The sequence below is a fragment of the Cloeon dipterum genome, chromosome 3 (assembly GCF_949628265.1).
Source record: "Cloeon dipterum chromosome 3, ieCloDipt1.1, whole genome shotgun sequence".
Classification (NCBI taxonomy): domain Eukaryota; kingdom Metazoa; phylum Arthropoda; class Insecta; order Ephemeroptera; family Baetidae; genus Cloeon; species Cloeon dipterum.
The window spans coordinates 7,667,643-7,682,296 of NC_088788.1; the positions used below are offsets into that span (position 1 = coordinate 7,667,643).

At 40.4% G+C, this 14,654-nt stretch overlaps 2 protein-coding genes and 1 non-coding gene across 3 annotated transcripts; all 3 read right to left on the bottom strand.

The window, feature by feature from the left end:
• Positions 1 to 3,881: 3,881 nt before the first annotated feature.
• On the bottom strand, positions 3,882 to 14,100 carry MED16 (mediator complex subunit 16). The gene is made up of 13 exons (XM_065483868.1): positions 13,899 to 14,100; positions 13,695 to 13,841; positions 13,009 to 13,484; positions 11,695 to 11,850; positions 11,461 to 11,639; positions 11,213 to 11,371; positions 10,885 to 11,062; positions 10,208 to 10,555; positions 9,906 to 10,084; positions 9,471 to 9,666; positions 5,540 to 5,649; positions 4,854 to 4,999; positions 3,882 to 4,400 (listed from the first exon to the last, which is right to left on the bottom strand). The coding sequence occupies exons 1-13, from the start codon at positions 13,964 to 13,966 to the stop codon at positions 4,271 to 4,273; spliced, it is 2,472 nt and encodes an 823-aa protein (XP_065339940.1). The 5' UTR covers positions 13,967 to 14,100; the 3' UTR covers positions 3,882 to 4,270.
• Positions 4,541 to 4,614, bottom strand: TRNAT-AGU (transfer RNA threonine (anticodon AGU)). The gene has a single exon. It is a non-coding gene; the product is annotated as a tRNA-Thr (tRNA).
• Positions 5,622 to 8,712, bottom strand: LOC135939466 (uncharacterized). Its single transcript, XM_065483869.1, has 2 exons — positions 8,325 to 8,712; positions 5,622 to 7,225 (listed from the first exon to the last, which is right to left on the bottom strand). The coding sequence occupies exons 1-2, from the start codon at positions 8,649 to 8,651 to the stop codon at positions 6,515 to 6,517; spliced, it is 1,038 nt and encodes a 345-aa protein (XP_065339941.1). The 5' UTR covers positions 8,652 to 8,712; the 3' UTR covers positions 5,622 to 6,514.
• Positions 14,101 to 14,654: the final 554 nt, after the last annotated feature.

A 14,654-nucleotide genomic window follows, 5' to 3' on the forward strand; every position in this document is an offset into this window, starting at 1 on the left:
TTCGAATCAAAGCCTAATTAACCGCTGCCGACGAGACACGTGATTCCGAATTCAATTCAGATACTTTTGCTTGCGCACATCAAACGGCGCGGTAATTAATTAGCTTCGCCTCAAGACAATAATTCTGTTCCGACACGTTGCGCGTGTCCATTGTTAACCAATCCATGCAGCAAAGACGGATATAGCTTCAAATTATTTGTTTCCTGCAAGAAAATAGTGCAATTCGCGAGGAAATATGGTCAAATGGAACTTTTTATTTGATTGGGAAAATAAACGCTTGAATTTTTATTTTTATCGCTTATTCCAAGAACTCTAAACGAGATCTTCTTAACGGATGTATGCTTTTCAGTCGGGGAATCTAATTTTCCGTGATTAATAATTAAATTAAATTATGATTTTTCTGCAGGAGACTCTTACTTCCCGCCTTTTAAAACAGATTATATCTCACAGCAACCCTTTCTCTGAAAATTTTAATTGCACCTAATTAAAATTTGGATTAAAATACATCCCACGACGGTCTTGCAATTGGGTGGAAACGTGCGATTCGCAGTAGCATTTTTTATTGTTCTCAGAATATTATTAGCTGATCATTCTAAAATAATTTCCACGCAGAGTAGAAACACTCAGTCAGAGTAGTAAAATTAAAACTTTTAAAATTATTTTAAAGCGTTTATAAATATATTGTATTATTTAGCCTATCACTCTAATGAAAATTGACTCACTATCCGCGTGTTTCGTGGCATTTTTACTATTTATTTTATTTTCGCCTATGCAAAGGGTGCTCTATATTGATGAAAAAAGGACGAAGTTGATTAAGAATGCTGTAAACATGTAGTTTATATTTTATTTGAGCTATTACTGTTAAATGAGCAATTCCCCCAGTGATAAAACATTTAAAATGCGTTAGTGTTGGACTCCAGGTTTTTTTATTAAAGAAATTGAAGGTTTCTGAGTAAAAAATAGATCAGACACACGAACAAGTATTTGTATTTTCATTATAAAAAACTTGTATCAAAATATATGGCGTTTATTCCTCGTTTAAAAATATTTTAACGCAAGTTTCGTCTGCAATTTGACGATATTGTTAAAATAATCACTCGTATGCGAACAAACAAGGAATGGTTGGCTCAAAAATTAAAATAATTACAAAGCAAATATCATTTATCAAATATTATCGTTGTGTACAGCGACTGCTTTGGACCCTAAGGACTCATCACATCAACAATACACTAACCTCCAAAATAAAATACGATGATGTGTGATAATTGTTTTTCAATTTTCGAAGCACATAGGTGTTCCTTTTTTCTTCGCCTACGGCAGTAGCCATTTTAGAATCAATTAAATTAAATAATTACATTTTTATTTAATGAAAATTTATATCTTAGAATAAAAACAGTCCAACGGACCAGCTTCAGGAATAAGAGGCGCAGAGTTTCGAGTCCTGGCGTGACGTCAAATTGATTTTCCAAAGAGCGCGGAGGCAGTAGGCAGTGAGAGAAGAGAAAAGAAAAAGGTGCAGTCGGAGCCGCTGAACAAACGCAGAGAGCGCGCAGAGATTCCGCTGCTTTCGCTTCCGGCGCGGCGTTGGTTGGAACATTCGCGTGTATCGAGTATCTCGCGATCGCATTAAACGCGAATTAAAGAGCTGAAAAATGGGGTCGGGGCTGCAGCGTGTGCGTCGGGCGCCGACCAATATTTGAACTCGGGATTCGCCGCTATTTGCACTGAAATATCAAATTCTCCGCCGGTGCTGCGTTGCTGCTGCGTTGGCGGCGAGAGCGAGCAAGCAAGCAAACGACGGGAATTAACACCAACTTGCGCTTCTCACTCGCTCTTTGCATTGTGTGCACTGCACGCGCGCATTACTAAATTTCCATCGCGCTAACACACACGTGTAGTTGTAGTTGCGAACTTTGCTTGTAATCGGCGCGACACGAAATGTGAATTTGCACCTCCCCGAGGCCCACTTTCTTATTAGTTGCGCGAAGGGAATCGTTTAGAGAGCAGGCGCTTGGAATTCGTCAAAATGAGTGCCGAGTGGACTTCTTGACGCACTAAAGGAATGAGAATGGAGCGCAAAAGTTTGTTTTCATTTCCTTGCCGTAAAACTGAGTGCAAAATTAAAACAGAAATGTGGTTTCTCAACATTTAAAGCATCAAATTTGCTAAAATAGCTCCTTTGACGAATTTGGTTAATTAATCTGTGGAAAATTAAATTATTAATTAAACTGGAAGCGCAAGCGAGAGTCCCATTTGTTTCTGTGTGCGTGTGTGTTGCACTTACTCGAGTTTATGCAGTACACTTATAATCACGGTGCTCGCATTGAAAGAGATTATTCATATTGTTTCATTTCATACCAGTGTTTGCTGGATTTGCTCCATTTCTTTTGTACAATATTATAGATTTGAATTATTGCTTGATAATTCCTTCTTCAGAAGAGTGGAATTAAAATTAATACGCTATTTTGTTTTTATTAAAAATTATGACACCGAACTGAATATTTGGCTTGGATTTATTTCTGAATATACATTGACGTTATTAATGGTACTAAAAACGTATAAAAATCAATAGAATAAACAACAGAATAACATAAATTTAACTTTTCTTTTTTATTATTAATTAGAAAAGTTCCAAGGCTTGGCCATGTTTTGATTTGTCCTTTCTCAATTAGCCGACAAATGAGTGGCTTTTAATTGTGAGCAAAATTGTCCCCTCCAGACAAATAAATCAGCTGGAAAATATTTCTTGTCACCACTGATTTGGTGCAAAATGCAACAGAAGTTTATTGCACAGCAAAAAGTTTATCTCGGTTTTTTCAGCTCATTACGCGGGAGGTCAAGTCAAGACAGACGAGTTGAACAGTGTGCAGCTTTGGAAATTCGAACCATTAGAGAAAAAAGAGAGATTTAGAGGTGGAAATACTTAAAAAATTAAAAAAAACGAGTTTATTATTTATCTAGAAATTGCAATTTTCAAGAAGTAATCTTTATTATGGTTCTGCAGGGCTATTTGCCCCATACATTGCCATATTCAGAGAAAATAATATCAGTTTATACATAATTTTTTTAAAAGAGAGGTGGTTCAATATTTCTTGAAAACCTGTTCCTTTAAAAATTCCTTGAAAGCACTTTGGTCTCCGCTGAGACATAAATTCGGTGGGAGGTTGTTCCACAGGCGCTAGCTTTAAACTTGGAAACAGTTTTCGGGCACTTCAACACTTACAAATGGGGCCAGCAGTTTCATTTGATGCGCTCTTGTCCTGCCAAAAAGGTTTACGTCGTTCATTTTGGATACTAAATGGCACAGACAAGGTGGAAAAGTTTTATGCAGAATTTTGTGTGTCTGCACTAACACGTGCAGATTTCTCCTATCAACAACATTATTTAGTATTTGAACTTTTTTATTGAGAGCAGACAAATTAACACAAAAGTTTACATGCAACTTCATTTCAAGGCTTTTTCAGGTTTTTTAATAGTTGCTGTTTTAAAAATTAAGAATGTATATTACACCCTAAATTAAAAAAAAACTACCCTTGAACTTGACTGCTGGTGGATGACTTTAAATTAGGTGTTCATCCAAACGGACTTGAATGAAGGATTTCCAAGCACTTTTTTAATAAATATAATTTTAATCTAGGCCACCAGGGAGAACAGCGTTTTGAAATTTGTGCCAAAATGTTCTGTAAAACCAAAAAATATTAAAACTTCGACAAAATCTTTCTCACAAGATCACATAGTCTTCACTGATCATCGTATATGGACCTGAAACTATTTATCCGAAACTGTGCTCCAACCCGTCCGTTTTGTTTGCTCTTTTACGTCTCACCAAGTTTGAAATTTTCGATGGGTTAAAAGGATTTTCTTTAATAAAACAGCAGACGATTTACGTGTTTTGTAGGTTTATTAAGTAAAAACTTCTCTTGCACGAACATAATTTAGAACATCAATAAAAAAATCATTTTGCTTACATTACAACTTTGTTGTTTTTTTTATTTATCTGTAACGATTCACAATCTTCTGATCTAAGAAAATCATGACCGCTTTTGCAGCTTCCCTGCAAATTTTATTTTCCACATAATATCAAAAGAATTGTATCAATTCAAACTCTAAATTCATCACGACTAATAATTTTTTCAATAATTACAATTAATTGTGTTTGGTTGGATAACGCAGAAGCACTTTACCACAGTTTTTTTCCGCTATTCACGACTACTCACTTTGGTCCACTTTTAAGTTTTCGTTTTCGTTCTCACTTGCCTGCTGATCGGAGTCAGTAGTGGCTGAATTTGTGAAGGCGCCAGGCGCCGCCGCAGCGGCACGACTTGATCCAGCGCTGGTCCCACGCCTTGATTGCCGCCGATATTCGCTGCGAGTTGTGTGTCTGCGACATCCCGCCGCACCTGCACACCCGCAAAACACAATTAGCTAAATTGCCCGGCTCGAACCATAAACGGAGGGAGGAAATTAATTAGTAGAGACTAGAGACAGTCGAGACGGAGCAAAAAAAATTGTTACGGGCCAAAAAAGCCTTTGAAGAGGCAGGCACCGGCGAGATTCGAACTCACGATCTCCTGTTTACTAGACAGGCGCTTTAACCAACTAAGCCACGGCGCCGTTGTGGAGGGGCAGCGCGTTCGGAACAATTTTAATGCAATTATGGTTTATAGGATAGCCCAATGCATTACATTTTACTAATAATTTTCAGAGACAGTTTAAAAAGCTAAATAAACTATTGATTTTGTGGAAAAAAGTCGGTTCAAATTTGTAAAAAAATATTTAAAAGCCAAAAGGGACGTCCGAATGCAGAAAATTTTTAATTTAATCCCGATTTTTATTTCTGGATTGCGTCTCACCTGCAGCACACTCGAACAGCGTAGGGACTCTTGCCGAGGAAAACGTGTCTGATGCAGTCAATCACCTGTTGCGTCTGCACAGCCCCTTCCACAGGGTTGTTTTCCACCGGCATCTGCAGGTTTTCCGGCTCTGTACCAAACTCCAGCTACATAACAACAAAAATTAAGAAAAATTGCGTTAAAATAAGGCTAAAGATATTAAAATATTTAGTAATAATTCTAGCTCCTTCAACCTACAGCATTAAAGGATGGCAAAATCCACCGTTTTTAACTTTAAAAGTATTATTCTGGCTCTAGAGTCGGTAATAATTTAAATATCAAGGGTTCTTTAAAGGCCACCGACAACCACCATAATTATTGTTTAAATTTATCTTGAATCTACCATCTTTAAACGCGAAGGTTTTATTGTTTTAAACAATTTAACATCAAATAATTGGAAAAAAATTAATTTTTATCAATTTAAATTGGCGACTCTAACTCTCATTTAACTTTAAAGGTCCCCTAAGCTGGTCATATTGAAAATTTCTCAAGGTTGATGGGAAACAAATAAAAAATCCACATCCGTTTCAATTAAACTGATTGTTTTCAATCGTTGTTGCCTCAACGAAGCAGAAATAAAATGGCAGAGGCGCATTGTGCACGCACTTTTGAATAAATTGCGGAGGAGTTTGAGGAAAACGACGCACCTGAATGGGCAGCGGATGGTAGAAGAGGGCGGGGGTCATGACGACGGCGGCGGAGCTGCTCGAGCTGATCTGCGGGATCCTCACTTGGCTTGGCAGCAGCAGGCACTCATCTAGAAACAATCACCGGGGCTCAGCTCCCATCGCGGCAAAATAATCACAAAACAGCAGAGAAATCACGTGCGTTGACAGCGAGCGAGAGGAATGGAGGCGAAAAACGTTTCTGACTCGCCAAATATTATTGCAGCTGCTCCCTGCCTCGAATTCGTAACATCATGCTCCGGTAGATAAAAACATATATACAAACGCACACGCAATGCCGGAGCAGAGAGAAATGAAACGAATCACTCGACGACGGTCCCATCTCTTAATCACTATTCCACTTCCGATGAGTCTCCCATTCCGAATTCAGGACTCTGCAAAACTCGCTCCGACAACAAGAACAACATATTTATACTACGGCGAATAGAAATCAGATTCAAATTTATTTCAAAGACCGACGAGAAGAAGAAAAATTCAGAGAGGCTTTTTTCTGGTATAAAAATGCTTGCAACTGACAAAATGATATTTGGATTTTCTTTATTTTCATATCCAGGAAAGCTGCTTGAAAACATTTAAATATGAAGGACAAAATTAAAAATGGTGACTTTTAAAACATTTTTAAATCAGCTGTTTGCAATTGATATAAATTTAAAGAAGCTATAAATATGAGGATGCTTGAAGAATCAAAAGGAGGCCATAAAAACATGAAGAGGAATGTCCTAAAAGTACGTTTGTCATCTAAAAGGTATTGGAATTTTTTTAAAATCAATATTTTCTTCAATTCATCAATAAACAAAACTATTGCACGCACTGCCAGCCTCATTTCCTACCATTTAAAGTTAAATATCTGGGAGCTGTAAAACTGCAACGCCCTCAAATTTAATTTCGAAGTTAAAAACTGCAGATATTATTGGCAGAGTCCGCAAGAAAAGACGATCAGAGTTCAGGCGAAGTGAGGATGGCGAACTGTCCTGGCGTGTAATGCTCAATTCCGTCTTCAGTGACCTTGATAATGGCCTCGCTGGTCACAGACTCCTTCCGGAAGCCACCGACGAAGAACTCCACCTGGGAGCTCTGTTTCGTCAACACCTTCCGCGCGTCGGGCACCTGCTGAGTGGCTTCTGACCCTTCAGCAACCACTTGAGTGACCTCTTCTTCTTCAGAGGGCACTTTGCAAACCTCGATTCCGTCAGAGCTCTCTTCATCAACGTCACCTTCCGAGGACACTTCACGTTCAGGATGCTCAGTAATAATAGCGTCCTTCTGCGCACTCTGCGGCGACTCAGGGCCTTCGTGTATGGCCAGCACGAAGCTGGTGCGAGGCGTGACGTAGATGGTGCCCCTGTGGAAGACGTCATCCTCGCTGGACGCAACGCTGACCGCCTTCAGGGCCTCCTCGATGTCCCGCTCGCCCAGCACGACCGACCCTGATTGTGAGCCGGACTCCATCAGGGAGACGCGCTTGCTCGAGCCCGTGTACAGCGCCTTGGTGCTCGACTCGTCCCTCCGAAAGGAAGCTGGCGACCCTGACTCTGACTGGGAGTTGTTGTCCTCTTCTTCAATAATCACAGAGGGATAAGACCTGGGTGCTTTGGGCAGCAGACCGTCCGGCTGCACTAGACAAAGGTTCGTCTCGAATGGCACCCCCTGAGATTGTGAAAGAGGAAGCCGTAAATAATATTCCTTTTGTCCCAGAGGAATGAGGAGAAAATCCGTTTAAATAATGATATTTGTCCTTACAATTAGCAAAAGGTTTGAGAGGTGGTATATCAAAGCGGGAGTGCCTTAAAATAATATTAAAAAATGTGGTGGCGCCATTGATACACCAGTTGTATAAATCCTTAGTGATCAACAACAGATGGCGCCACCGTATACTTTACTTATAAGTTTAATTTAAAGGCACTACCACCGCGATTTCAGACTCAATCCTTCCACTGTGCATTTTTTACTTAATTTGTTTTCTTTTGGTGTGCTGAAAACCAAAATCGATTAGGTCAATGGCTGTAGAATCGTGAAAAGTTATTTTTTGAAAAATAAAAAATATTTTCCGACGTTTCTACAGCAAATGGCGGGACTGATTTTTGTTTTCAGCACGTCTAAAGAAATAATTCTAGAAGCAGAATGCACATTGACAGGATTGAGTCTGAAATCGCAGCGGAACGTGCCTTAAAATTAAATTTATTACTAAAGTATACGGTGGCGCCATCAGTTGGCGACTTCAAACACTTCAAACTGGTGTGTATTAGCAAATAACTGTCATGGTAAAAGTTCTTTGAAAAATGAGTGAAAATCTCTACAAAATCAAGGTCGTTCTACATCAGGTCCCGTCCGAATCAGGCCAAGAATACGGATTTTTGGCGGAAACGAGCAGAGTTAAAAATGGCGGGAAATTCAAACAACCGTTGACGAATTGTTCAGTTATTTGCTCGGTCAAGCCGAAAAATGGATCATTTATTTAACCGATATTTTAAGTAATACTATTAGTCCATTTGCGCAGTTGGCTTGGAATTTCTTTGCTTTAAAGCCTGGAAATATTATTCAACCTGCAGATAAAAAAGGGAAATTTGCAATATACTTGATAAGGAAGAATGGAGAAAGTGATTTATAAAATGAGAACGGATTAGATACGCTTCAGTTCCGCGTGAGTTCATCAAACCCTTGCTAAAAGAAAATAAAAAATCGGACAAATATCATTTTTTTTATCCCGGACGACTCCTTAGGGTCAATATTATTTGCATCGCTTCACCTGGGGTCTGGTGTCGGCGAGGTGCTTCTGCCGCTTGGCGAGCATGGCCTTTCCGATGCGGCTCCTCTGCCTGTGTGCGCACCAGCAGACGAAACAGCAGAGGGGCAGCGACCAGAGCAGCAGGGCCGTCAGCCACACGAGGCTGATGACCGCAGCGTGCAGCGGGGGCGTCCTTTCGAGCCACGCGTCGGCCATCGGCGGCCACACCACGTACCAGAAGATGGTGAAGTAGAGACAGCCGCCGACGGCCAGCAGCAGCAGAGGAGGGAACCTGTGGCTCCGCTCCTCCTCCTCCCGGTCCGCAAGATGCTCCTGTTTTTTGGTCATCCTGAGCTCAAGACTCGCCTGTCGGTGCCACAAGTGCAGAACGACTGCCTGCCTGACACCGAGTTATCGGCACGAACGCACGCGATAACGCCGCCACTGCTACCACATCCTGCTTGTGTGCCGGCCTTCAGGCGGCCAAAGAAATACTTTTCCGCGAGACGAGGGAATTAATTCTCAGCGTATGAATTGAATTTCAATAAGCTAGAAATTTTCAGGGAGTCCCTCTCGCCATTACAAAATATATAATTCATTGTCAGGTGAACGAGTTTTGTCTTATTTGAACAGTGTCAGTTAAATTAAAAAAGCTGTATTTTAAATCCATTTTGCGATTTTAAGCATTTTCTTAAAATTTCCAAAAATCAATTGTATCAGGAATGGCTACACTAGTTCAATAGTTTCAGCAAAAACTAAAACGCCGACATCGAAGTGTTTCCCTGCTGAACATGTTTTTCATTCAGATTTTGAGTCTTTAAAAAAAATCTATACAAAACCGAGATAAAATTTACCTATTAAACGCTGTTTTCCTTACCACTTTGATTCGATTTACTAATAATTTTGCACAGTCTTCTCAGTCAATTTTAGTTACAAACCAAATTTAGTAACCATTTGAAGACCATCAAGCCAAATTTCTGGACCAAAACCAAACACAGTCCTTTGAAAACTTTGAAGTACCTAATTTCGAGAGGACAAGAAACCAGGAGCGACCTTAAAAACCTTGCAATGTCAGCCAATCATCAGTAAAATAAATAAATCAAACAATAATTCCGTCTCTCTGCTCGCTGTCAGTCACAAAATTTAAATAAAAGTTGGCAGACTCACCAATGAGGGCCTCGTCCGGCTCTGGGCTCTGCACCAGGCGTGAAAGCAGCTTGAAGCAAAGGGCGAGCACATCCAGGTTTTCAGTCAGCTGCACAAACACAGGGAGGCATGTCGGCCGTAGAAGGCCCCAGATTTTAATGATGACAAACAGCTCTCGCAATTCATTCAGCGCGTTCACGTCGCGGATCAACTCGTACTGAAAACAAGATGTAAAAATTTAATGATTTTTTAAGGGCAGGAACATATAATTTGTTTAGAACTGCTTTTCATGAATTTTGCAGTGCTAAAATTTTTTCTTCGCACTGTAGGATTTGACTTGTTTATTTAAACAATTGTATTTGTTTTGGCCAAAATTGCAGTAAAAAAATCAATTAATTAACAAATATCACTTTTAACGAAAATAACATTTAAATCAGGATTTTATATGGCACTCACCCCCGAGTTTCTCTGCTGGCGTTGTTCCGGGATGCGTGCGAGCAGGTTGAGCGCCAGGTCGGCCACCCACTGGATCAGCTGCTGCAGTGACTGCAGCGTACTTGGCTCCACGGTGCACTCTTTCGGCTCCACGATCAGCAGGATGCGGTTGATGTCCGACACAGGCTCCAACATTGCCGCTACAGACACAAATTTCGCAATTTTCAAACAAAATTGTTACTAAACGTCGCAGAAATCAAATATCAATTCCTAAAAGGGCATTTGTTAAAACAAAATCAATGAACTTATTCGAATTAAATTACCAGCAATGCCCTCAGCAGGGCTTTTCTCGTGGTTGACTAGGTCAGACGGTCTTAGGAGCGACTTGAAGGCGGTGGAGATTGAGTGCAGCATGACGAGGTTGAGCAAATCGGAGGAACGTTGCTGGCCGTTGGTTGAGAGCCGGTTGAGGGACGCCTTGATGCAGAGATAGTGCGACGAGAGCAGCTGCTGCGTGCACGCTGGCTGTCGGTTAAATGACTCGGTGAATCGGTCGCAGACAGCGTCAATCATGGACGGCCGCAAAGCCAGCAGGACGTCCCACCAGTCCAGACCGGATATCAGACAATACTCCAGGAGCGTCACCGCGTACGGGACTGTCAAAGGCCCACCTGGAACGGAAATCACAGGAATTTAAGACTTTTGTTACATTTTTTTGGTTAATCAGAGGAAAAGGTTGAAAAAAATATTGTTTGAATGGAAATAGCTGCAAAAAAATCAGGAAATTAAACTTAATCTTCCCAATTAAAAAAAAATCAATTTTAAAACCTTTTACAAGCTAGACAACTCACTAAACCCAAATTAAAATTCTATCATCAAATTTTATAACATTTTAAGCTACCTAGAAAGTATTTTAAGCACCAAATGGCTCCAAAATCATTTTAGAAGTGACAGTACGCCTTCTACGACCACTACTTAATGGCAACGAGGAGCAACGCACCCCCTGGATCAGCGACTGGAAGCACTTTGTACAAGTAGAGTTGTCCTCTGGTGTCAGCGACGAGGAGCGCACTGCCAGCCCAGGTCAGATCCATGGCGGCCGCATTTACCTGGCCCCTCGACATTTTCGGGGAAGGCTCGTCGCACCTCCAGGACGAGTGCAGCGACGCACTTGCCACCTAAATCATTTAAGACAAGGTTTGACGCAGGCTACATAAAGAAATTTCTATTTATCAGTTAATCCAGGATGGAAAAATCAATCATAAAAGGCTATTTATTTAGAGGTCCGGTTTAACCCATTATAGACTTGAACTTTCGTTTTTTTTTACCTGCTTGAGTGACTCCCTATGCAGACAGTAGAGTTTTGAGTCATCGAGCGCCACCATGACGTAAGTTGAGGCTGGGGCAGCGGTTGAAAGCGCCCCTTTGGTCGTGCACATGGCCTGAATCTTGGACGACGCCTGCCAGTGTGACTGGTGCTGCCAGACCTAACAAATTCATCAAATTAGCAAGTTTTAATTGTATCCAAAATTTAAATAAAAGAGGCTGGTTATATTAATACAAAATTAATTCATACCACGATTTCAAATGGATCTGGCGGCGGACTGGACGACTTTTGAAGCACTTTGTGTACCGAAATGACTTTTTCCCTGAGTTCCCAGATCTCGACGATGCCGCCTGTGTCGCTGTTTGAGGTCACAACCAGTGAGTCGGCGTCCTCACGTACCACAAACCGAAGTTGCACCACGTTTTGGTCTAAATTAAAACAATGTATTAGAGAAATCAAACAGAGATATTTTCAGGGACTGACAGCTGTTGTCCTTGAGGGTGTTGCACTGCAGGAAAAAGCTGGGCAGCGCCTGACTTGTGATGGTCATCTTTTCCTCATTTCTGTTGATCGACACCCCATAGCACTGGATCGGCAAATTGGTCTTGCCACCGGAGACAGCGACCAGAAACTGTCCATCTGCAATACAATAACGTTATTATTAAGTAATGTTTTGTCGTTCCTGGAGGAAAATTATAATTTTGTTCTATTTAATGGAGTTATAAAATTAATTTAAATAAAATGCAGATAAAAAATCTATGATTTACTTGAAATGCTTGATTTTTCAACAAGGCTGTTTGTCAGGAAAAATAGATTTTGTGTGACCTTCTCTTTTGTTAAGAGCTGAGCAGATTGAAAATTAAAAAATCTAAATAATGGAATGTTCCATGATTGCTCAATTACACTTTAAAAAATACCGCTGCCCAAAAACAACGCTCCCTATTCATCTCTGTCTGTACATTTCAAGTATGAACCCAAAAATCAGCCATTATTTCAGAAAAATAAAATACTTCTGAGTTAAACTTCAACCAGGGCTCCAAATAAGAGGGCTTTTCCTCAAACTCGGTGGTTTTCTCTGGATTATTCCTGGTCTAACCCGTCTTTTTTTCTTTTACTGGTCTTTTGCTAAAAAGTTGCCACCAAGGCACGGTTTCCCAACCTTAATATGGATTTTTAAGTGTTTTAAAAGGTTTCTGAAATTATAAATAATTAATAAGTGTGTTTTAAAATGAACTTGGGCGTTAAATTTCATAATAAAAAAAATACTTGAACAATTAAGCCAACACAACTTTTAGAAATTCTCCAGTCTACAAGAAAAAATTACTTGATTGTAAGGATTGTAACAGGAGCATCAAATGGGACGTAAGGCTGCGCGTTTTAGTTGATTTTTCATAGCAAAATAGTTGGTTTTTGAATCGGAATTTAAGAACTTTAAAACTGTTTTATAAAAAAAATATCGAAAAAATGCTATTTTGTACAATTCAAATTATTACTAAATTTTCTTATTAAAAAGTCACACATTAACAACTCAACTGGTCAAATTTTATTCATAAAATCAGTCAAAACCAGCGGAATTATGCTGGTTATAGCTAGATCCAAACCTTAATAGAGAAAAAATGGCTTTTAAAAATTTTCTGCCAGTGAGGGACAAAATTATGGAATAACATCAAGATAAAAAATTCCAACAAAGTGTATAAAATAATTAAATTGTTAATTCCTGCTTTGAATGAAAAAAAATGCCATATAACTAGCCTAGAATTTCATCAAAATTTCCCACAAAATAAAACATCAACTCACTCTTTCCATAGCAGATGTCAACAGCTCGGACGCGTTGCCTAGTGGTCCCAAGGCTTTCAGAGGCAGTGAGGGAGTGGAAGGCCGGTCCTTCCGGAGATTCGACGCCCTTGGCCGGCTCGCGGACGAGGGTAACCACCCCGACCATGCCAGTGGCAGTGACGACGATGCAGCCCTCCAAAGGCTGGCCGCCGAAGTACCGCACAGTCGGTGCGATCTTCACGTGCGTGAACTTGTCCGAGTAGAGAGGCGTGTCCTTCTTCTCAGCCACCAGGCCCAGTTTGCGACCATTGTGGAAGAAGGACGCCGCTAGTACCTGTTCGCCAGGGAAATGTGCCGAGACCAGACAACTCCAGTCATTCAGCATGTGCTCGCTGGAGCCCAAAATCTGCACCAGGCCATCGGCGTCGGCCACCAGCAGCTTCGAACCCGGCAAGTCCCACTCCAGGGCGGTTATCTCCACATCGTGAGACAATATTCTGTACAGAAAATTAAAATTAGAAGCTGGAAGTTGATATTATATAACGAATGCACTTATTAAGGAGTTTTTATACCAATATGACTTTGGTTTTGTTTATAAAAAATATAGATACACTCAACCAAAATTTTCAATGATCTAATTAATATCCCAATTCAGCGAAAATTTATGATCATAAAGAAGAAAAGAGAATTTCAGCCATTGTACTCACTTGTAGCTGCTCCAGGGGCAATTCAGGTCAGCAACATAGACGTGAGAGCCGAACGTACTGCCCCTGATGTCATTCAACTCGCAAGTTGTTGTGAAGGCCACTACATTTCTGCTGGAAATCGAGCACAGCGTAGGCCCTTCGTGCAGGCTGGAGATGAAATAGAATTGGAGCAACAGCATAAAAAAGTCAAAAGAGTATCCTTACAAATCGGACGCTTGGCTTAACTTTGACGGGCTGGATTGTCTCGCGCTTACAGCGTACACGATGTCCATTATGGACTAATCTGCCTATTTCAAGCCGGCGAAATGGCACGGGAAAATCGGAAAACAGCGAAATTATCGGGGAAACAGCCAAACTTGCAGCGGTCGTACTTGTTTGTTTATGTTTACCGGGGACCGAGGCTTACAACGATCACACACACAAAGGCATCCATAGGCAGTGGCAGCAGTTGCAGCTTCAGCCACTGGAGCAGCGGCAGCACTGGCGGTCGGGCCGGGTAGTCGTGTGATGCGGAATGGGAGCGCGCAATCGCAAACCTGACACGAACGCACTCATCATATTAATCAGCTCAAAATTACCAAAACTGATTAAAACCTGAAATCGGTCTGGCCGGCTAAATTATACTTACCTAATAAAATCTAGTTATTTTAACTGATAAATCTAACGATTTGCTTTGAAAATTATTTTCCTATTTAATTTTTTACAAATAGTTCAATTTTTCCAAAAAATTAGTTTTTTAAACGATATCATAAAAAATGCTATTAATTTACCGGGTCTTCAAGACACTATAATCTTTTTACCTTTAGAGTTTAGAAGCTTTATCTCTAATTCGCTCGCATAATACCCGTAATACACAGTCATATCATAATCATTGAAGAAAATTTTTGCTAGAGAAATTTATTAATTGTTAAGTTTGTGGTAATTCTAAAGTGATGTTGCATAAAATGATTCTGCTGGCGC